The sequence below is a fragment of the Cygnus olor genome, chromosome 9 (assembly GCF_009769625.2).
Source record: "Cygnus olor isolate bCygOlo1 chromosome 9, bCygOlo1.pri.v2, whole genome shotgun sequence".
Classification (NCBI taxonomy): Eukaryota; Metazoa; Chordata; class Aves; order Anseriformes; family Anatidae; genus Cygnus; species Cygnus olor.
In genome coordinates this window covers 5,416,117-5,439,865 of record NC_049177.1, presented here as the reverse complement: position 1 = coordinate 5,439,865, position 23,749 = coordinate 5,416,117, and the positions used below count along the sequence as shown (strand labels likewise).

General features: G+C 43.0%; 1 protein-coding gene and 1 long non-coding RNA gene across 2 annotated transcripts in view; both read right to left on the bottom strand.

Moving 5' to 3' along the window:
* Nucleotides 1–2,258: 2,258 nt before the first annotated feature.
* Nucleotides 2,259–7,976, bottom strand: LOC121074909. The gene is made up of 3 exons (XR_005822610.1): nucleotides 7,797–7,976; nucleotides 7,254–7,324; nucleotides 2,259–6,910 (listed from the first exon to the last, which is right to left on the bottom strand). It is a non-coding gene; the product is annotated as an uncharacterized LOC121074909 (long non-coding RNA).
* Nucleotides 7,977–10,618: 2,642 nt separating this feature from the next.
* EPHA4 (EPH receptor A4) overlaps nucleotides 10,619–23,749 on the bottom strand; it is a 99,281-nt gene continuing 86,150 nt past the window's right edge. Inside the window, exons 14-18 of the mRNA XM_040566876.1 lie at nucleotides 21,328–21,477; nucleotides 18,734–18,927; nucleotides 16,137–16,292; nucleotides 14,955–15,849; nucleotides 10,619–12,921 (exon numbers count right to left, since the gene is read on the bottom strand). Of these exons, the coding sequence (XP_040422810.1) occupies nucleotides 15,735–15,849; nucleotides 16,137–16,292; nucleotides 18,734–18,927; nucleotides 21,328–21,477 (615 nt within the window). The 3' untranslated portion in view covers nucleotides 10,619–12,921; nucleotides 14,955–15,734. The remainder of the gene's footprint in view (nucleotides 12,922–14,954; nucleotides 15,850–16,136; nucleotides 16,293–18,733; nucleotides 18,928–21,327; nucleotides 21,478–23,749) is intronic.

Genomic DNA, 23,749 nt, shown 5'->3' with positions numbered 1-23,749 from the left:
CCATGCACTAGTGCAGAAATATTTGCTGTGTTGGGAGGGGAGTTTATCTTGGCTTTGTGTGCATCTCTGCAGTGTTGACAGAAGGATTTTTATGTTTCTTACACTATTTCATTCACAGCCCAAAGAAAAAAGCCCAGCTTACTCCTAAGGGAAATTGAATTTAGTATCTTAAATTCACCACACAAATAAGATCATTAGGAATGTGCTAATATTCTGTATACACAACTCACAACTCCGTATAGTTAAGTAAAAAAGGAGGCAATGGTTGAAACAACAGAAACAAACCTAAATGCAGCTTTCTGATGGCTCAACAGTTACAAGCTGTGAAAACAACATAAAAGATGCAAAAATAGGAGCTTTCTCACAGTGTTTTCCTGTTTCTCAGAATTCATACAGCCTGCTCTGTGGTAACTCTCAGTCAGCTCTGAACTCACACCAGCATTCATAAAGACAGCTGAAGGCCAATCCCACGTTGACTCCATCAGGTGGAGATTTAGTCCATCTGGGGACTGTACTTTTTGTCATTCCTATCGGTAAATCTTATCAGGCCCAAAAGAATCAAGGTCCTGGTTCACATCGTGTAGTGTTTGGCTTCCTTGAATCTATCCTGTGATAAGCAAGGATCAACGCTTGCTTCCTGCACATGGCATGGAGTAAAAATGAGATCCATGCATGTGTCCCCTTGTTTGCTTAGCAGTAGCTCAGTTGTCTGCCATGATTACATGAAACCAAATTCTTCGTTGCCACAATGTTTTATTATGAAACAAGCCAAAACCTGAAGTTCTTGCCTGGCTTGGATTTGAAAATTTGGCAATTCAGCAGTTTTGAGTTACATCTATGAAAAAACATAGATTACTAAAATGAGACAAAGGCCTATTCAAAAGGTTTTTGTCCATTTTTTTCTGAAAGCCAGTTTCACACTTCTGGTTGATAAAGCAGTCTGAACCCATGCCTCCCACAGGGGAGCGGGACTGAGCTGAGCTGCTTTACTGCTAGGAGCTTCACTAGGTGATTGAATAAAATAACACGCAGGTTGAAATCTTTCCTCCTTTGAAGGCACTGATAAAACTCCCAGTGGGGCTGGGATTTAACTTGAGGATTACAGCTGCTGTGGATCAATCCTTTACCAGGTTTAGTGGAGTTAGGCCAATTAACACCAGCCAAGGGCACAGCCCCTTCATTCTATCCAGAAAGCAATAATATCCATTATTGTGTTTCCCAGCCAGTGCTCTGCCAGTCTCCTTCGACACAATCTCCCTCCATCTCCCACCTTTTCTAGTTTCCCATTTGTGACCCTTGGCTTGCAGAGTCATCTGAAGCCTTAAAAATATTTGTTCTCTAAAATGTAACAGAAAAAAAAAAAAGTTTGGCTTTTTGCTTTGTCAGGAATCTGCTTCACTTATGTCCAATTAAAACAAAGATAAAAAGTAATCTCCTCATCTTCAGTGAGGAAAGAGCTGGGGCTTTTCAAATATACAAATCAAATGAAATAACATCACAGACTGCCAGCTCCAAATCAGATGTGCATGGGGGGACGTATGCAATGCATTACAAACATCTGCCCTGCATCTCAGGCCACATCCAAAGACTTCTTGGGGCCATTGTCCATGTTCTGAACTCTTTAACACACAACAGATTTTGCATTCTTAGATTATTTTTTGCTTCAATAATTAGTAAATATAGAGATGTGTGACTTTAATTCATCAGAACAGACAGAACATTGTTAATTTGTGACTTCACTTTTCTTTATGAAAACTATAAAAATGAGCAAATTCTCCTCTTTGAAAAACACTTTGTGGCATGCTCTTTTCCACAGCTTTGTGTTAAAAATTGTCCCTCTCCTCCTCTTCCCTTCCTCTTTCTCAGCTCCCTTTTTGTTTCTCTGCCTGCCGCCTTGCCCCAGCCACCTTCTTTCACTTTCAGGCAAACCCATCGCAGCCTGGAGCCCAGAGCAGAGCAAGGACAAGAGCTAAACTCACTGGATTTACACCTGCTTGCCATGCTGGGTCTGAACTGAAGTGCTGTAAGACAAACCATGCTCGCTCTGTGCTGTTCAATACTAGGAAAACCCCAGCAGATGTCTTCCGCCATTTAAAGGCTGCTTTGTGCTTACAGAAATCTGGCCTTTAGAATATGAACATTTTGTTTTGTTTTCGTTTCTTTTCTATAAGTGATGGTTTCTTGCTGAGAAAGTTTGATTGACTGAGGCAACCTGAAAAAATCCCATGCAACTCGGTTGCCCAGTCACACACTGGATGTCAAATAGCGATGAATCAGAGAGGACAGTTCCTGAGCTGAATGCTTCACTGCACTCTTCAGCAAATTCATTAAAACAATCCGGTTTGGTTTACGAAATGATACATAAACAAAAAGAGCAGCACCATATATATCAAATACTGTCTACAAATGAACACAGATGAAACTAGGCTGCTTCAACTGGGTTTCATTTGAACTGAAGCCCCAACATGCAACACTGAGGCCAAAGAGAAAAGAAAAAGCCACAAAATGAAACAAATGAAGCAACACAGCTCAGATCACACCAGCCCAATACTGCCCTAGGTAAATAAGCAACTGCAGCTCCCCTCATCTACAGGGCTAACCGCTAATTCATGCAGTTACATATGGGAGAGGCATGCTTTTTTGCACAGACTCAGCCTTCACAATGGACACAATTTGTTCACAAATAGGACCTCCAGTTGCTCAATTTAAGATTCCATATGCTGTTCCTGCTGATAATGAGATTTTAAAGATTATGAGATAAACTAACTTGTCATTCTGATTCAACAAGGTAAGCTTATAAGTTCATGGAAATCCCTCTTTAATACAAGCAGGAAAGGCTTAGCATTAGCATAAGTTTGTTTGACAGTAAATAAAAATTAGAACCAATAATGAAAAGGGTTGATGAACAAAAGATTTATATATTCCAGCAAGGAAATAAGACTGAGTGCTACAAAATCATCTGGCGGCTAGTCCTGTGCCAGGAAGCTGTTTAGGTTATGTGAATGCTTTGCGCTGCCTGAGCGGTCCCATGCCTACGGACACCACCACGTACAGCTCCTCACACACACGTGAGGGGCAGGCTCGTCTTCAGAACAAGAAGATAGGAACATGCGTGATGTTCAACAACTGCTCTCGTTGTGAACAAAGCGAGTAAGCGTTCCAGTACCCAATAGCATGCTGTCTTTATTTCCTCAATCATTTAAATAGAACTGCTTTTCATTTATTCCTGAAGTGTGTTTGTATCTGCATTAGATAGTGTTGTTAAGCTGTCTGGATGCATGTAATCATGACAAGCGTGAGTCTCTCCAGTCCCGTAACAAGCGCACGGCTGCCAGGGAAGCGCAGCATAGGCAGGACTTGGGAAAATGGGAAAATCCCACCAGTGGTAATTTAAGAGTTGGGGATGAGGGAGGTTTAATGATGGAAAAGGATGAAACTGACATAACCGAGAGCTGGAGAATAGGAACTATGAATAATATGGGATGAGCACAGGAAGGAAGCAGTCAAAAAGAAACAATAAACCAGGGCTTTGTAAGACGAACCTTGACTTGAGACTGTCTGCTTCAGGAGTGAGCGTGCTGAGGGACCGAAGAGCCAAGCATAGGTGGCGAAACCCAGCACAGGCACTGCTGGTAACTGTGTGTGGAGTAGTTACCAGATAATGTAGTTTTCCACATGAAAATATACAGGTTTCTTGGGAAAGAAAGCGAATTTCAGTAAAACCTGCAGAGTGATTCTTCTGACAGCCCAAACAAGGCCCTTGCTTTATTTATTGCTTTGTCTGGTTGCTTTGGTCAGTGCCCTACAAATCTGAGCACAGGGCCCAGAATTGACCGTATGTGCTTTTGGAAGACAAAATCATTTTGTTGAGCTTTTCTTCTTCCACTGCAAGTAACAAAAGCTTGTTTCACTTGGCTCAGTTCTCAGTAACAATTGACTTTGGGAGGAGGGCACGGAGACTGTGTCATTTTTCAACCCACTGCAAATCTACAAGCTGAAGAAACAATTCGTCCCTGCTGTCAGTTAAAATATATACACAAACTTAGCATGATTTCACAGGTGTTTCTGCTTTAAACCACAGTTTTTTGTTGTTTGCTGCTTTCACCCAGCCCCGACCCCTTTGGTAAATAAGCAGCAATCGGAAGGCTCGCTGCGATACAAAACACACCCGCTGCAAAAGCTCTGCTCCTCCTCAGCTCCGAGCCCCGAAACACCATCCCTCCGGATCCCCGAGGTGTGTCCCTGGCTGAGCCTGGCGGGGCTCCCACAGGTACAGCACAGACACAGCAACCCCCAGCCTGAGGAGAAAAGTGTCTGAGAGCCCTCAGGAGCCCCAGTCCTCATGGCTTCCTACTGCCCTCCCAGGCAGCTGCTGGCTAGCCAGGAGCGCTACCGCTGTGGCTTGTATCCCAAGCTGGGATACACCTTGGATAATTTCTGCAGCCAGCAAAGGCTAGATGCACAGGGACCATTGATGGTCTTATTCAAAGGCAATGCTGAAGACAGCCAGATGCGTTTACCTAAGATGGAGGCAAAAATAAGGTGGCTGAAGTCAAGGTAGCAGAAAGATGCAATGTCAACAGTGTGTTTGTCTTTTCTCCTTAATCACACTAGCCCTATGAACAAGTAAAAGCAGCCCTGGATAAATCATGTTACCAAACATAACTCTGTGATTGTTATATGTAGTGATTTCATCCATGGCCCAAAATACATCTACGCTTTAGAAAGGGACTGCAGGCTTGCAAGAAGGTTCACTTAAAGATACCCTGAGGGTAGATGACATGAAGGTGCAGCGGCTGAGAAACTGTTTAAAAATAATGATAAAAGTTACAACTAAAAGAAGAATCATCACCCTCTAACACAGCAGGCAAAGCTCCTAGCACTGCATGAGAAATCCAGCTCCACATCTGCATAAAGGAGCTTTCATGTCAGGGGATGAATTCCGCTGAAGAGCTCATAGATAGTTCTTCAACTTTCTCTTTTTTTTCCAGGAATCTTAGCTGATAATAGTAGGAAATGAGTGTGTAATTTTCTACACAGCAAAGTATTGAATATCCATGCAGCACCACCAAGCTCTTCTGTGACTGAAGTCACACGCTCACAAGTTGACCTGGACAAAACAAAGCAGCCAGAGGATTCCTGATGGGCAAATACAGGAAAAGCAATCATGCAATACTTTATCAAAAAGATATCCCCTGTGCTTCTGAAGTTGAGCCCTGAACTTTTTGTCTCTTTAGTTCGCTACATATATGAGCAATAGAGATATGTATGTTTGTTTCTCTGGTGCACGGGGAACACAAGTGACTTATTTCCCCCTTATTTATCATCATCCCAACACCACAGCTCAGAGTTGACACGTGTGATCCTGCAGGTGTTCCCAGGGCCCCCATCTCCATCTATTCCTTCTCAGCTACCTGGGCACCCTGTTCCTCTCACTCAGTTGTCAGCCCAACCCAAACTCTTCAGTCCAGCTTGTAACTCAGGGACAGATTGGTGTGACTCACTTATGTTCTTTTGAAGAGTTAAGGAGTTACTTTAATTAAAAATTTTCCAAGATATTTCTTATTGTTATCAGAGAAGTGGGGCTGAACCAGGAAGAATGCTTCACAGGGAAGGCTCCCAGGAGCTCTGACTGCTCATGGCACAACCTCAACAGGTACAGAAGTGTGTTTGAAGATGTTCTCCATTGATCCTGTGAGAGCCTTGGTCCCAGTTCTTCACACGACATGTCCAAAAGCCGAGGGCGATGACTGCAGAACAAGGACCTTCACCTGGACCAGAGTCACCTTCCGGCAGGTTGCTCTGTATCATACCAAAAACATCCCTGTGCACTATGCGTATCCATCCCCAGCTGGAGTTTTCTACTGCATTGAAAACAAACAATAATGGCATTAATGATTTGCTCTCGAACACTCGCTGTCAGCAGCGAGTTGTCGTGGAAATGGTACTTCAGCACCCGAGGGGTTCATTTTCAGTTGTGCAGCGTCAAATGCGGCAGCAGCAGCAGCCGAGGCTGAGAGCAGCAGCGCGGTGCTCAGCGCTGCGTGCTGGGCAGCCAGCACCACGCTCTTGCTTTGCACATGTGTGTACATGCAGAAATTTCTTACACATGTAGATGGATGCGGATATATTGTGTAGTACCGCGCCAGGAGGTATTACAGGAGGTTTGTAGTGGGGAAGACTCCTCAAGCTCTTCTTGAGGGTTCCACAGACTTACTTCTCCCATCACCTAAATTGTTACTAACAAGAGAAAAAACCACCCACTCTAATCCAGCACAGCTCTAGCACACCCATCTGTGTATTTCGCTCAAACACTCAGCACCATTGAAGTAAAACACAGTTTAGTACACAACTTGCAAGTTATTCCCAGGATTGAAACAGTTGCGTGGACTTCCTGAGTGCCAGAATAACTCCTTCGCAGAAATCCCACAGTCAGTCAATTAGGAAAGCTTAAAGTAATCAGTCACCCACAGGCGATTGGATTTAGCAGTTCGTGAATGTGTTTCATTCTTGGATCAACTACACCCACTTCCAAAGCTGATTAAAAAATGTTGATGATCTCTTCCACCTGGCTGAGATAATAAAACGGCTGCAAAAAACAGCTCCAAAACCCTGGGCAAGTGGAAAGCCGCTCTTAGCAGGCTGCAGCCTGGTGCGAACACAAAAGCAGGTGAGAAGTGAAGCAAGACCTGCATAAGGAAAATTTCTGGACAGTTTTTGAAGCCAGTAACACTTGTTTTAGGAATGCCTTAATGTCATGTCTTAATTGTCTTAATGGCATGTGGGGACTGTTTAGTTGTCCTTTTCTTTCCTCCATCCTGTGCATACCAGAGATCAGAAGTTGGTGAAGGATGCAGAGGTGTCCTGAAATGGCCTCTCTCTTCAACAACCAGCGTGGAGCGCCCTCAGTCTGCAAAAATGACAGGAAAGGTCTCCGAGGATACAATGTTGCATTGCCGTCCTAAGCATTTGGTCAAACCAAACCTATTTGCAGTCATAATATAAACCTGAAAACCACGCTGACAGAGAGGAGTTCTGGGACTCCACAGAAGCCTTTCTGTCTGTTATTTGGTACCGTTATTTTGTATTGTTAAACATATACTTCAAATATTTGCATGAGTAATGGCCACATAAAAAATAAAGGACAACCTGAACACGCTATCACAACTTAACTCTTTGCCAAAACACTTATGAATATAGTTTCTTTTTTTTGAAAAAAATATAAATAAAAAATACCTTAAAGTTTCATATACCATATAGCTAAGGATTAGATCTTTAAGCTGATGCAAATCTGGACAGTTCCAGTGAAATCAGTTCGTACCACCTGAGGGACCAGATCAACTCCTTTATCCTCACTTTCTTACTATTATCAGGGTCACCTTTTCTAGGCCCTTCACACTATGCTGCTTCAGTCGACTCAGCAGCCTCTTTAAGCATGGAGAAATTTTAACCTCCCATCTTTTTTCCAAAGTGTTTTTTTTAGGAGAACTTTAACCACTTTTTCAAAAAGGTAGAAGTAAATGCTCTATAATATTTGTCATTTAATACAAATCTTCAGGCTGGAAAGTCATGGGTAAGCTCTCAGACAGATTAACCAGGTAAGCAGGTGAGCTGCCCAATCCCCTGCCTCCCTGGGGATTCTGGTACTGAAATTTTAAGCGTTGAGTTTCTAGGTAATCCCACTGGCACACGGCATGATATGACACCTGGAACCAAAGCACTGCTGAAAGTCCCAGTTGAGGACTGAGTTTTTAAGGCACTTCCAGATTTAAAGTCTAGCTCCGAAGCTCCCTCACCTCTCAGATGGCTGCATTTTCAAATCATCTATGACTTGGCCAGCCACAGCTGCTGAACATCCTAAATGCTCATGCTGCCCCAGGCCTTTATCTGAGCAAAGCTCAGAGAACATCCCCCAGGACAGGGACCACCCATGCCCTCACCTACCGAAGGACACTGAGTTCTCCTACCTCTCCTCGCTTATATAGCTTCTCACTGTGATGGCTGGCTTCTGAAACATCCCTCCCCAGGTGATTATAATGGAGACATCTGGGGAGCCTCATCAGCAAGATGTTGAAAGCAAGGCTGAAAATCCAGCTGGGATGTGGGAGTCTGTTTTGTGAGCTGCTGCACGCCGTGGCTGAGCAGCTCCACGCCGTCATTTCAAGCTGGCAGGAGTCACAGACCTGCGCTTGTAATTGCCTAACAGCCCCAGAGCGCCTGGCCCTGGGGTTTCAGTTACTGAGCCCAGGGGAGGCAAGTCACCTTGGCAGAGATGGGAGGAGAACGGGGTTCCTAATGGTGGCTTTGTTCTTCTGACCATTTAAAACAGAACAAAAACAAACAAAAAAGAAAAAAAAGTCTTCAAAAAATGAACACCAAAATGCCTCAGCCCACTTAATTGGTTACAAGGTTTTATAGAACAGAGTCTGGAGTAAGTTCAAGAGCATCAAAAAACAAGGAATTCATTATCTTTTGTTGGTCTGGATACAGGCTAGTAATCCGCAGCAGATTACTGGAATTTAACTAGAACATATAAAAAGTAAGTTACGATAGCATGTTCCTGTGGCTACTCTCTCCGTCCTCCCAGGGAGAAAACATTTACTAAGCTGATTGGAAAGGAATACTTCAGGTTTTAATTTTTGTTTTTCAAAGAAAACGTCTATATATTCATATAACTTCCTCAGAGGCTGCTGTAAACAAAGAATTATGTTCAGGGCCGCTGCCAGAAATGTGGTACGTCAGAGGTCTGTAACCCGTTCAATGGAGAATCAGTCAATGGCCCAAGGGTACTCCCTAACACAGAAAGGGTGAAATAACTGAGGTCAAGGCCTCAAACACAGCTCTAGTTTTAATCGTGTTGATTTAGAGCTTTTTATAACATGTTGTTTTTTTTCAATTGCCAAAACCCATTTAATTTTTTCTTGACGTGCTTAGAACAGCCCCAGTGTGGCCAGAGGAGCGGTGCCCGTTCCCCACGCTGTTCCTGCTCGGCCCCTGGGCAGCGACGTGCAGCGTCACCGAGATGCGGCTCTGTGTGCTTTGTATCTGCCTGGAGTCTCTTGCCTCATGCTACATTGCAAGTACGTGGACAAAATGAGGAGCAGAGAGAGAACAAGTGTGTTGTTGGTAAGGAAATATCTTAATAAAATCCGTATATTTGAAGAAAATGAAACCATTGTGGTAAAAACTTTCAGTAGGATGGTTCCTTAGATTTGGGAACTGGAAGGGAAACAGAGTGGGGAATCAAAGAGAGAAAAATGATGGTGTCCAATTCTTGCTGGACATTTCGACAGTTGTTTCTTAAAAAGATGTACAGGTTTTGCTTTAATTTCACAATAAAGCTGAAGTATTTGTACAAGTTTTTCTTTGTGTGTGTGAAATGGAATCTGTTTTTCCAGCCAAGAGACATTCCCTCTTAAATACACTGCCTGGCCAAATAAAGACACCAGAGAAACACCCAGTTTGTTGCCTTTGTGTTCTCAAGTACAGAAGGAAACAATGAACCAGCTTTTGAAATATGCTAAACCAGTGCCATCAGCAGGACTTCCTGGGGACTAAGGCTGCATGCTGCAGCTCCGTTGGCTTCACTGGAACCCGGCTTCACTGGAACCCTTCCCAAGAAGAACTGGGTTCAAAGTATTTGTCAGACAGACAAGTCAAAAGCTTAGGCACAATTTCTAGAAGAGCCACCATCCTTTTTGCCCTACCTTTGAACTGCGTACACCCATAACTAGGTGGTTACAATGGCAGAAGCTCTGTGCACCCCCAGTTAAGCAGGACCACACAGGAGGGGTGGTTAAGGACATCACACCCTTGGCACACACCTGCCCAGGTGTTACCATCACCCAGCAGCACCCTTTACACACAGCGCCCACTCCCCAGTTCTCTGCTCCGAGCCCTTGCCATCGCCGCTCCCTCTGTTTTCTGCTCCCCCTGATACTCACACCTCTGGTTCCCATTTCACCCCCCAGCTTCTCCTCCCTCCCTGGCCATATCTCCTACAGGAGCCCCAGGACCCCAGCACAGCAGGCATTGCCACAAGTCAGCAGCCAGGCTGCAAAAGGAAGCTGCAAAACCTCCAAGACTGCCTCGGCCAGAAGAGACCATGTCAAGGCCCAGGCAACGGGAGAGATGGGTGCAGAATAACTCAGACTACCCCAGAGGTTAAATGAAACAATCTCATGGTCCTGCAATTTGTTTGTCAAGGACAGCACACAGAGACGGGACCTGGTCCCCAAGGAAAAAATCACTGAGATTGTTCACAAGGTCAGCCTGACTGCAGCATCCTTCCTACATCACAAGTATGTTTGATGGTTGAACTTGATGATCTTGAAGGTCTTTTCCACCCTAGATGATTCTCTGATTCTATAACGTTCAGCACACCACACAACCTGGGACAGTAACAAGAACATGTAACGTGCTTGAAGATACACCTGGGAGTTGCGCAGTGTAAATGAACTTTGGAAGTGCATTCCTCTGAAATCTCCCGAAGAAAACTGATCCCCTCAGGGCAAACAGCAGGGTTATTACCTCAAGTTTTGTATTCATATTTGTTGTGGATAAGCACTAAGTAATAAAACAGTAATAAAAAGATGTAATAATTAGAAAGAGTCCATTTCAGGTTTGTACAGCAACTACTTTATTATTTTCAAATGCAAATGTTTGCATTGCTATTTTACAATTTTACAAACTAGGTATAAAAGACCATAAATAAATGACATAAGTTATGTGTACCTAAAATTCATGGAAGGGAAAAACATTACAAATTAAAACAAAATAGAAAATCTATATATCTAACCCAGAGATCGTTCAAATGCACGAACCAAGAAATGCTGTTAGATTTTTTCAGTATGAACTAAATTATAATATGCCTCATACATTCTAATTTTAACCACAGTCCTTGCATATTCCAACATACTTGCAGTGATACAAAAAAATAAATGCACTCTCTTTTTATTTGTCTGATTAGTATTTCAGTTCTTTTTTTTTTTCTGGTTATGAAAATGTCACAAAAGAAAAATACTGCTTTTTAAGTCCCCTTTACTGGTTACTTACCAGCCTTTTGTATTTTATACATATATTCTTTAATACATAGATCCATCACAAGATTAGTACAGCAAGAAACCCGGACAAACATCAACCAGTGGGGTGCGAGCAGGACAACTCCTTAACGAGCAGAGGCCTGTGGTGCCAGCCAGTCTTCTCGATGACATCTTGGGCAGCGGTGAAGCTGCCCCGGGTTCCCTTCACCCCAGCTGCCTCTGGAGCCATGGCCCCCAGTGCCCCAAGCCTGCGGCCCCTCACTGCCTGCCCTGGCTGCCCCCAGCCCAGCCCTCCTCTTCCTCCTCCTCCTCCTCCAGCACAGCCACTGGGGGGGAAGGTCTTCCAGTGCAGCACACCCGGATCCCCCCATGGGGAGCGAGCCCCCATCCCGCGACATTTGTTGCGCTGCTCCGGGCACCGCGGTGGCACCTCCCGCCCTGCTCCCAATCCCCAGCGACCGCACGCTCCCTGGGCTCTAGCACGCGGCTCCACTCAGAAACTCGTTTACTGTAAATTAGCAGTGAATTCTCTGAAGGTGGAAGGCTTCTGTAGGTAGCACCAGCAAGTCGTAGCACTGCTCCCTGGGCCACGGGGGGTGCCTCCTCCAGCACTTCACCGCACGCTAGGAACAGGACACGTTGCAACTCTCTGGCTCACTACTGTAACCTTAACAGTCTTGTTGTGACTGTGTTCCTTAACTGTGCCGGGAGCAAAAGAAGTGTTTTGATTATTAAAGTTACAAGATTTCACAGCTTGCACACAGAGCAAGGTGCTCCTGTGAATGGAAGAATTGCATATATTTGTTTGCATTCAACAAGTCTTTAAAACCCTCCTTTGCAGATAAAAAAGGCTACTTAAGAATGCAGTTTGGGGTTACCAGTAGATGGATGTGCAGGTGCTGCCTCCATCAACTTGCCATTGAGAAACTGGTTGCTCTTTATCATAAACAGGGCATTAGTAAGAATAAGCAACATTTACGAAAACCTTTAGCACCCTTATGGATCCTGTAATCTACAGCTTGAAAACTAACTTGAAACGGTCCCTCTGTTAGGCCGCAGAACTACTCATTACATGTAGTGTGGCAGTTAAAAATACATCTATAGACACAGAAATTTCAACATTTTCAAATGTGTGTGTTCTTGCTACCACTGCAGACACGAGCTGTTGGCCTGTGCTCACGTGGCAGGCTCACTCCTGCGCTTCCAGGGATGCTTTCGGCACATTCACAGGCAGTTCTACAAGAGGCGACTTGCACGCACACGCACACAGACACACATACGCACCTTTCAGAGGAGATAATAATCCATTATCCATTCAAGGAAAAAAAATATATTTATATCACTGCAATGGCACGTTTTGTGTAAAATGTCACTTCAGCAATGTATATAGGCAGCTCACAGGAACTGGGTTCTTTGCTGTGGCACCTGGCCTGGTGTCCATGGTAAGATGTGTAGTGTTCTGTCACCTGCATCCGTCTGAGATGCAGCAGTGACAGCCAGGGGGATAAGGAGAGAAAACAAAATATATAAATAAAATCCAAGGTAGGGAGAGAAAGCAGAAGGGGAGGAAAAAAAATCAAGAAGTCTGCAGGGCTTTGACACAGTACATTCCTCCAGTGACAACTGGGTGCTGAACCTCATCAAGTTAGTTATCTTTCAATTAATCAAAAATGGAGTGAGTGGCAAGGAAAAAAAAAGAGAAACTAAAAGTCACGCTCTCTTCAGGGCCCAATGACTGTTCAGTGCGTGGTTTCCAGGATCAGTGCTAGGGAAGACACAACCGTGGATCCAGAAGGCTTCATGTCTGGTCTGTGTTCCTCCGTGGTCAATATGATCATCAGGATGGGCTATGAGGCCATGAAAGCAAAATCTAATTTCCCTGCACAAAAAGAAAACACAAATATTTAACCAACGAGCAACACAACAGACACGTACACCTGCCCTAGTATCTCCTCTGAGGTTTCCCAGCAGAAGCTGCTGCTCTACCTTGGGCTAGCCAGCACCTCCTCGGCTGGTGCAATCCTTCCTTCACATCCACGGAAAAGAGCTGAACTCATTCCTGCCCTGGCGAAGAGCTGACATGGGAGCAGGTCAAGCTTCCATGACACACCTTATAACTGGCTATGTAAGGCACCTGAGCTGCCTTCAGAGTTTTCACTTTATATGGACACAATTTTTCATTTTGGGTAGAAAATAGTGGAGTGTTTTGAATGACTGTCACTAGACTCCAAGAAAACATTTTTTCAAATTGGCCAGAAAATTGGGTGTATTTTGTTTTAATGTAAAAGATAATCTCAACAGAATGCGACAGATCTACAGCAAGGGGAAACTTAAATGTATCTCTGCACTTAAGCAAAAGAATTTTTGCTGCTGAAAGTACAAGTGTCAGATCTTTATAATGAGTAACCGCTTCTTATGTCGCTTGGCAACATGACATTAAAACATGCTGGTTTAAGTAGTTTCTTAAAAGAAATATTAAAGTTCTCCAAATGGAAAAGCTTTTATAAGTAATACTGCAGAACAGTTTTTACTAAGCTGTCATGACATGACAGGATCTGAATTTAGCATCCCATAATCTGAACAAGTTGTTTTCTGAGAAAGTTGGGGGTGAGGGAGAGTTAGTGGTTAAAATCAGCAAGTTATTGTTAAAAGTGACAAAAAATGATGTGAGCAACACTGTGGATGCAGTAAGTGTGACTTGTCCAACTGAGTGAGCTGTTTTGGATTTAGAATAAATGCAATCATTAAAAAGAATCTGACATATAAAGCTGCTAAATTATTTCTGAATTTGCTGTCAGGTGCAAAGTGCGACCAAAATATTGCAGATCAAAGAACCAGTTTTAGCACCATCAAAATATAAATCTCACCTTCTTGACATTGTGCCTGGCACAGCTGAAATGCAATGTCTCTTCAGGAGCACGTATCCTAAAAGTCCCCCTTTTCCCCATCACAGCATAAGATCCTGTCACTTTTCTAAGGTCATCTCACCCATACAGTCCTCAAAAGGACTTTAAAAGGCATCCGATTTGTACAAATCTCTGGTCCCCTTTCACTGACCAAAAAGAGTTACAGAAGCCTCAATATAAATAAAATTCAAGTCTGTTCAGAGCTTTGCTGGATAACGCTTTGTCCGATGTGATCTAACGAGGACAAACACACTCCTACAGCAGTCACCTCCACCTAGCGACCTAGGGGATGCTTTCACTCGGCTTCCCATCTACTTCTTAGAGGAGAGGGAGGCAACTTTTCCAGCAGTTGTGGACCACCTTCTTTGCCATACTCACAGAAGGCTGCTCGGCCATGCAGCCTACAGCCAGTGGTAAAAGAAACTGAGGCTGCACTTGGTGAAAAATATTCCTCTGTTCAAACCTGGCATATGCCTGACATTCAGACCCACAGCTGCTTTGATAATCCAGGCTATGGGGTTGGTCTTAAAGGGGACCGTGCACAGAGCCTTTCACATTTCCTTCTACTCCCACTCAGATAAAACCAGTGACAGCAACTGAGACTGGTCTTCCTGAATCACACATACTGGTTCTACCATTATAGACAGGAAAAGCCCTTGGTCCTCCTTCTGTGAACAGTTATGTGTATATGTACTTTAAAACACTGCTATTCCTTTTTATGGGATCCACATGTGGGTTTTTCCACCCCAAAAAATAAAGGCATCCCTACTGCTTACACCGAGAAGTGGGGTCAGGCTCTGAGCACTGAACGGTCTGAGGCCCAAGACACTTTTACTGCACCTTGTCTGCACATCCCAGCCTGCAACAGCTTGTGAGCAAGACTGGGTTCTGGAACCCCTAATAATACATACAGGTTGGTTGGTTTGTTTTTTTACAGTGATGAAATACTAGCACAGATTAAGAAATAAAGCACCATGAACATGTTGGATGCTGTACTGCCACTGACCTTCTCCATGTGGCAAAGGGAATCACTTCTTGAAAGAGCAAAGATGTCCGAAAGCTCCACAGCCACGATTGTCACAGCTGACTACTGGCAAGATGTTCATGAAAAGTCTCTGTGTGGTAGGATTCAGCACAGCACAACAACAGCCAATGATCTCCCCAGAAGTCCAGTTTTGCCCAGTAATCCACGAGGTGGGTCATTTCATGTCTCAAGCCCGTAAGTGGGCAGATCACTAATCGACAGGCACTGATTAGCCAAATGATATTCTCACTGAGGTTTCTGCAAGGTATTAGTGATGCATCAAGTCTGCAAAAAATATCCTAGGGCAGATTCTTCATTCCAGTGAAAGATGCACAACTGTGGTTTCAACCACAAATAAAACACTATGGTTGTAATCCTACAGGTCACAGGGAGAAGGAAAGTAATTTTTTTTGTTTTTGTTTTTTTTTTTTTAAAGGACAATATCTGGCAGCAAACATAGCATCAAAACTTGAATGTGACTTTATATTTATATAGATACATGTATTTTACATATCGTTGATCAACAGAGAAGTATGTTCCAAGAAACAATTTGTTCCAGGTCTGGTTTAAAATGACGGCTTGTCATTTCTGGAGGCCCCCCTCCCAACACACGCTCGGTTTCCACAATCTGTACATCAAGCAATGCTGCAGATCTCTATTTCAACGGGCAAGGAGACGAAGTAAAAAAAGTGCAGTTCTTCAATTAAAGTGCATGGATGAGGTAAACTAATTTCAAGAGTTTTGAGTTTATTCAGTACTGGCTCAGACTGGCACCATCCTGCCGTGCATCTGTTGCATTTGGGTGCGCATGGCTTGAACGCTGCTCAAGATCTTGTTCTGGTGCGCGAGGGCAGTGATCCCGATCCTGGCCAGGTCGCTGCAGGAAGCAAGAGAAGAAGCAGGGGGCTGAGAACTGTGGGTCAGATGCTGATGCAGAGACAAATATTAAGAGTCAGCCACAAGTAACACAGCAAAAGCAAGGCAGATGTACAGAAATGTTTAATTAAATAAGTGAAGGCATTGTGGAGGCATTTTAAAGTTATACTCCGTCCAAATGAAAGGCATTCCATTCCTTTAATGAGTGTAATGATATGCAGCACAAAGCAAAGGAGGCTGATTAAATCCAGATTTACCAGTTTTTTTGTTATAGCGCTGAGTACTTACTCCTGGTTCATATGCACCACAGCCTCTAGGGTGGTATAGCCAGCAGCTGTGAAGTTATCCTTGTATCGCTCCATTTTAATGGCTTGGAGCCAGTCACCGACAGAAACAACCGCCGAGAACTCCGGGGAACTGGGATCCAGCAGGGCTGTGCTAGGCCTGCATGCCAAACAGTGAAAGGACAGACAGACTACGTCAACCGGAACGTGACTTTCAAACCCAACTTTGGTCTCTGCAATGATTATTCTAAGTTATTAGGAAAAGTAAGGGCGACAAGTCGTGCCTAGCGAAACTTGTAGCTCTCTGGACAGCCAAGTAGATCAACTGCAAGGAACTTAACCAAGTGCAAGGTAATAGGCCAACTTTTGCCAAGAATGAACTTGACCTTAGGTTTTTATTTTTGCTTTCATACGTAACTTGAACCACCACGCTGCTTAGTTTCCACCTCAGATGCAACAAAGGTCATAGAAAACGCCTTTACTCCAAACACCAAAAAGATGGCATTGCCGTGGCATGTCTGGCCGACTGGCTCTGCATCTCACTGGCAGGAGTGGAAGACCAGCCAACCCTGCGTGTGTCAGCCCTCAGCTCGGCAGCTATGGAAACCCCACTGAAGTGTGTGCAGGGGAAGGGTGAGCTCACAACCCGACAGACGGGTTTGGAGAGCAAAACTCAGGGCAGGTTCTGATAAGCCCTGTTCCTAGCCAGGTTCACAGGCAAGCTGGGTGCATTCAATCAAACTCAGGCCAGCAGGGAGTTAATCCCCTCTTTAATCAACCCATTCCTGACCAGCACGTGTGCCAGGACTGGCGGACTGATGCGGGCTTTGATCTTTGTTTGCACTGCGGAATGTGCTTCTCATTTGGCCTTGCACAGATTTGCAAATAATTATTTTCACAAAATTCACTCCACTTATTAGTATCTCATTTATTTTTTCATGTATATTGTAAATCGCACCGTTTCATTAAGCCATTATAAATTACTACTGTCTATCTAACCCAAACAATTATCATCTCGCAATTTGTTTGAAAACGCGCATCATCAAAGATTAGGTGTGCAACAGCAGAGTTATGTGCTGCCTAAGGCACCGTGTTCGTGGCGGTAATGCTTGGTACAGCTCTCTTACTATACACTATCTAACACAAGAGCAATGATGGCAACCTAATTATATACAATTATGATTCACTTATAAAGTCATATATTATATTAATAAAGTTTTATGCAAATTTGAAATTCGTATTCCAAAGAAAAGAAATATAAGCATCTAAAAATAATCATGCACATGGAATGACCTTGAACAGGCCTTGAACTTTTGCAAAATACGTGTATTTACAGAAAGCACCTGTAAACTGGAAACAAAGCAAAATGGAGTAGGTTCATACGGCAATTCTCAGATTATCACAGCAGATCATATCGTGATTCTCACCATGTAAATTATTTAAGTCTTGAGGGCGGATACGTTTGCCAGGCTACCGCTGCAATTAGGGCAGTTTGGAAGGTATCTGGTGACAGTGGCCTCACAGGATTAATAATCCCTCTTCTGATAATGGTAATTTTAAGTAGGGGTCCCAAAAGGATCTGGGAGTTTAAAAAATGAAAATAGCCTTTCCGGAATGTTTTTCAGCTTCTGTTGGAGGCTGAATCTGAACCTCTCTGGCCTCTGTTATTCCTTCACTGTATCAAGAAGCTGAATTTTGTATTGCCCAACAGTTTTTTCTTGCACCTTCTCTTCTTCTGAAAAATATTTTCCCCTTCTCTTCCTTTTGTTTCTTCCCTACTAAGCTTCTTTCCACATTTGTTGTAAGCAAATTCACCTTACAAAACAAAGGCATTTGAAAACAATAGGGCAAACCTGTTGTAAATTAGTATAGCTCCTATTACTTCAGCAGTGTTTCATCAGCTCAAACAAGCTGCTGATCTGTCCCAACGAAGATTTGTCGTTTCTATAACTCTGGGAGTTTCCTTCCTACTGTGCTTCTTTTGCACGTACCAGGTATACCATGCTCAGCAAACAAAACAAAACACAAAAGTAATGTGGGATCAGTGGAGACATGAAACTGGCTTTCCACAAAATTAAATTCAAATTCACATAAAAATTAATCCACACCTTCCCAATGCCCGCAAGGTGTTGGCTGTAATGCTCATTTGCAAATCCTACACAAATCTAGGGTTTATAAAACTTGATGATGTACTTTTCCTACAGAAAACCACATCACTCTTGTTACCTACATTGCGTTAAGGAAACCCATTCAAGCCCTTTTACTGAGGTGGGAGAGGGAAAGACGCTGCAAACAGGGCTTGCCCGCATCACAACTTTTTCAGGACATACTTTAGACTGTGTTAAAAACCTGGCCAGCAATGGTGTGATGTAGCTCATTTGACTTTCCTTCTCACAGAGCGAAGAGAGTCTGAGGTGCCCAGCTGGGTTCGGCAGCGTGCCAGGACGGCCTGTGCTCTCTTGCACAGCACAACGCCTGCTGCGCAGCCCGGCTCGGCAGAGCACGCTTTAATCCCGGAGCAGCAGCTTGGGTGACTTGCAGCTCTGCCTGTCACCTCCATTCTGCTCCCCCATACATCACCGTTACAAAAGCACAGCTGACCTGGAGCTCTCACTGCCTGTCCTCTTCAGGCTGTTGGGGTTGCGGATGAGTTTGTCCAGCATGTTGACAATCTGTCCAAATTTAGGCCTGTCGCTGCGCTCCTTCTGCCAGCAGTCTAGCATCAGCTGATGGAGAGCAATGGGGCAGTCCATTGGGGGTGGCAACCGATACCCTTCTTCAATGGCTTTAATAACCTGCAAATGGCACAATTAGGAAGACATTAGAGAACATCAGACACTACTCACATCTACCAGCTGAGTATCATTTATCCTAGGGCAATCAGAAGTATGGAAACAAATCCACAATTAAGTGAAACAATATGGAAGATTGCACTCAGACTCAAGCAGTTGATGGTCTCAGTACTGTCATTTCTCCTCAACAGTTCAAAACTAAAAGGGTATAGCATCTAAAGCAGGCATCAGATACAGCACAGCAATGTACCATGAAAGGGCATCATGGGATAAAGGGAAGACAAAATAGAAAAAAAGACAAAACTGTCCTCAATGGACAGAAAGTTGGCAAAGCAATAGATCTACAACAAATCTTTAACATCCGTCAATTTTGGGTACATAGTTATGTTGGTGATGAACATTTTCCCATCATTTTTAGGGGACAGCAGATCATCCCCTCCTTCCTCTTCTCCTGGGCCAGCTCATCTCTGTCAGTAATACAGGCCTGTACAGAACTTGTTTGCTCACCACTGTGCGTTTCAAAGAAATGCAGAGATAGGAACCCTTTGGTGCAACTTTACCAAGAAAGTTACTGTAGTCCAATGCAGCAGCTCACTTATGCAACTCATACTTAATAGGATCTAGAAAAACTGCAAGCTGCTGGCATTTCAAACCCTCCAGAGACAGCTCCAGAGCTCAGTACTTTGATGGCTTGTTAGTTCTCTCAGGAGAATGGGACATGACCAGGACTCAATTCTGAGATGACAGGGACTTGCTGAGAAGCCTTCAGGCCTTAATCAATATGAGTTTCCTGGCAGGATTCACCAAGAGACTAAAGACCAAGAGTGCACAGGGACTGAATTGCACTAAATTCCCTCGTTCTGGTCTTGTCCAATTAGTGGCTAAAATCCACTGGGAGAACAGAGTGGGGGGAAAATGCTTGCGCTATTAGCAGCTAATCAGTGACCACAAAGTGGTTTTCACAACTTCAGGAAGTAAGAAGATCCTTTTGCCTCCTCTTTATTCAACAGACATGGAGAATAATTTCAAATCCACTTCTGCTTTGTTGTGAAAGCAGGGCTTTTACTGCTGTTAACGAGAAAAAACATGGTATGTCTACACCAGGTACTAAAAAGGGGATGCAAAGACAGTATTGTTGGCTTTGATTGTCCTGTTCAGACTAGCTGTTTGACATGGTCTAGCACTGCACATTAGCAGTGTGTATCAGCCTAGTATGTTAGCTCCGTGGTTTTTGCACTGAGCTCCACTGTGTTGTGTAGACATGCCTGATATAACTCAGACACATCTGGTGTTTTATTTTCTTGCTAAGTCTTGATGACTTCCTCTTAGCAAAGGAAGGCAAGATTGGGTGCCAAAAGAGACATTTCACATCAGAAGGAAATTAAAATTACATCCCCCTGTTTAGATTAAATGCCATCACATCTAGACACTCTTTGAAAATGTTCGGCTCTACATAAGAAAGCAGATGACTTGTAAAATGACTTAACCACTCCCATGACCATATATATTCAGATTAACATTTTTTTCTTCCTTTGTACGTTTGCAAATTCCATGGGAAAAGTATTATGGATAATCTATGTCTCATTTCCACTGATTTTTTTTTTTAATTTAATAAAAAATCTATTAGCAAAAGCTCTTATTGGTATTATTATTAAATATTCTTCTGGAATAGCAGCCATTGTGTGCGGTCCCTCTTGGAATACACTGAAGTAGTCCAGATGGTACACTTAAACAGGACATACATAATTTAAGAACGGTCATTTAGGAAAGCTGCTCCTTAATGTCCTCAAGGGGCACCTATGCAATTGTCACAAGGATGCTCTGATAATCAGAATTGGATTTTGGATGTGTTGTTTCAGATTTCCTACAAGAAATAAAATTATCTGGAAGAATTACAAGCATTCTGAGGTTTGAAGAATTAACTACTAATAGGAAACCCCATTAAATTCAAGCGTTTTTTTCATATAGATTTTCAATAAACTTGAGATTTAGAATCAATATTCAACTTTTCCATCTCTTTACAGTGTTATGATCTAATAGTTTAAATACATTCATTTCTCTTTTCTCCATTCTCCTCTGTCCTCTGTTTTCTTTAACTGATTAATAGGTTTCCTTAAAAAAAGAATAGAAGAAAGATATGCTCACAAGTTAGATCCTAACTAGAGAATCCCCTATTCCCTTACCACAGACGACACTTGAAGTATTCAGGGAACTCTTTACTCTGGAGAGGTTCCATGGGAAAATGAATCCACCACTCATGATAACCTTTTAAAAACCTGGAGTGTTTTATAACTGCACAGCAACAGACATAGAAACACATCAGGGAACATCTACAGAAAAAGATAACAGTGTGGGGGAAGAAAGTGAGAGAAAAGGAAGAGGAAGCCTCAGAGGGAAACTCACATCTTGATTGGACATATCCCAGTAAGGCCTCTCTCCGTAGGACATCACTTCCCACATGACGATGCCGTAGCTCCACACATCACTCGCCGATGTAAATTTACGGTAGGCAATTGCCTCTGGTGCAGTCCACCTGATAGGGATCTTGCCACCCTGTCACAAATAAAAGAAACCGCAGGCTAGTGAGTCACTGACCCAGTCATGTGCGTGGCTGACACTGTTCTACATTGCCATTACAAATACAAAATGGTTTCCTGTATGCAATTCCAGATTATTCTTTAAAAGGCCTTCACTTTCCCTTTTCCATGCCATAAAACTGTCACATCCAACCAGGAGGCAATGCTGCCCATCTGTTTTCTTTAGTCACATGGAGGGGAAACAGTACATTGTTAAGTGTATTTTTATCAGTCCTCTACAAGATCTCTGCTTAGGGCTATGCTGAAGCATGAGAAAAAGCCAGGAGTTGTACAAAGTGTATTTCAGAGATTTGGTTGACAAAACAAATAAGTATATGCTGTTAATTGCTATTTCCTTGCTTGCCTGTCTGACCTGTTTGGCCTGTTTCAGAAAGAAATGGGATTATAAACGTTTTGCTTTTCAAAAAGGTAAAATAAAGAGAGGATAAACTGCAAAGATTTATGAATACTGTGGTGTTTCCCATGGGCAATGTCCCAGCTCCTACCAGAGATGTGAGAAGGCAAGCAAGCCCCTGGGCTCTCCCAGTCCGGCTGGGAGGAGTACCACACCAGGCCAGGTTGCAGAGTTGCTTTTGATACCTGTTGGAGAGAGCTGCCTCTTGTTACAGTACTTTCTAAACAAGTAAGAACACTTGGGCACCTGACCCGGGCCACTGAGGCCCTGCACTGCTTTAAAAGGAGTTCACTCCATCCTGTTTATCCGATTTTGCGTTAGCTGAGTGATCCCAGGCCACAAATTTCTCCTCTTGTTTATGCTAATATACAAGGTGTTTTTAATTGAGCTTTTGGTTTCCTGCAGTTTCATCTGGGGAATGACTTAAGCCAAACAAAGATTTCATTTATTTTTTTCATTTGCTTTCATGCTTTTTTGATTAAGTTTATTTTGGTAATTTTTTTCTCAGCAATCCTGTAGATAGTTTTTATCCAAAACTGAGTGCAGCATGTGCATGCTTAATTGTCCTAGTATCTCTCTCAAGTGTTTAATATGGACTTGTTCCAAAGCCAACTGAAATCAAAAGGGCTCCTTCTTCTGGCTCCTTTGGCCTTTGCATCAGGCCCTTTGTGAATCAGTTCGTAGCAGTAAGTGCCTCATGGGGCTACAGGATGCTATCACTTTAATGAGATATTACTAACGGGGAGCAAAATGCACCGTTCTCTTAAGAAAGGACGCTTTAAAAATTGCATTTGACTGCATCATTTCTGGTTATGAAAAAGCTCTATTCCCCTTTCAGACACAGATGCGTAGACATTGTTTATAAATGGTCGTCATTCTAAAAATTGTCAATAAGCTCCTTGTATTTAGCTGTTTGAGTACAGTGGAGTTTATCCAAATTTTCCTGATCCTTCATTGCTGATACCAAATGAAGACAATGCACTGTAATGCAAATTGCATTGATTCCCTCTAGTTTACTCGAGAACAAACATAATACTGTATCTGCACTCAATAAATTCAAAGGGAAGCTTTTCAATCATTTCTTGTCTTTTTGTTTGCCTAAACTTTGATTTCCCCGAATACAGCTTTGCAGACCTCTGCTTCTGCTTTTTCCACTTGCCATCCTTAAAAGTGAGAAATACCAAGGTTGCCCAGCATTTAATACTATACAAGTCTATCTTTCCCTGTAATGAATGTGAATCCATTAAAGGATGTGTGCTGGGATTAAACTGCAAAATGTGAACGCTGCAAACAAACTCTGCGCTAGGGAGAACAGATGGAGAATGGCAGATATTTAAAAATGAAGAAAATAAGCAATTTAAAAAAGAGACTTTATAAACTGAGATTTTTTTCCACGCACATGTTAATTACAGAGGTATTGGTACAAAGGCTGGTAACAGTCGAGATGTTGTTCTGTGCCCAGAAGTACTTGCATTAGCGCTACTCCACATGCAGCATATTAAAATGGCTTAGCAAAATTAGTGGGATGCAGGGAAATATAGACAAAACAGGAAAGAAACAAACAAATAAACAAACAAAAAGTGACGCAAAAGCATTTACCACCTCCAAACTTGGGAATGCAGGCCCCACACTATTCCCAGCCCAAATTATTTGGAGTCAAAGTTACGAGATGAGCTTTGTGATGGGCAAAAATCGATTTATTTACGTATTTATTTTTAACTCTTGTTTTTGGTAGCATATCTAGACTTGCTGTATGAAACCTCACTGGGACTAGCCAGTTGTAAATAATTATGCGTATGTGTAGATATCAGAAGGAATAGAAGCCCAGGCTCTA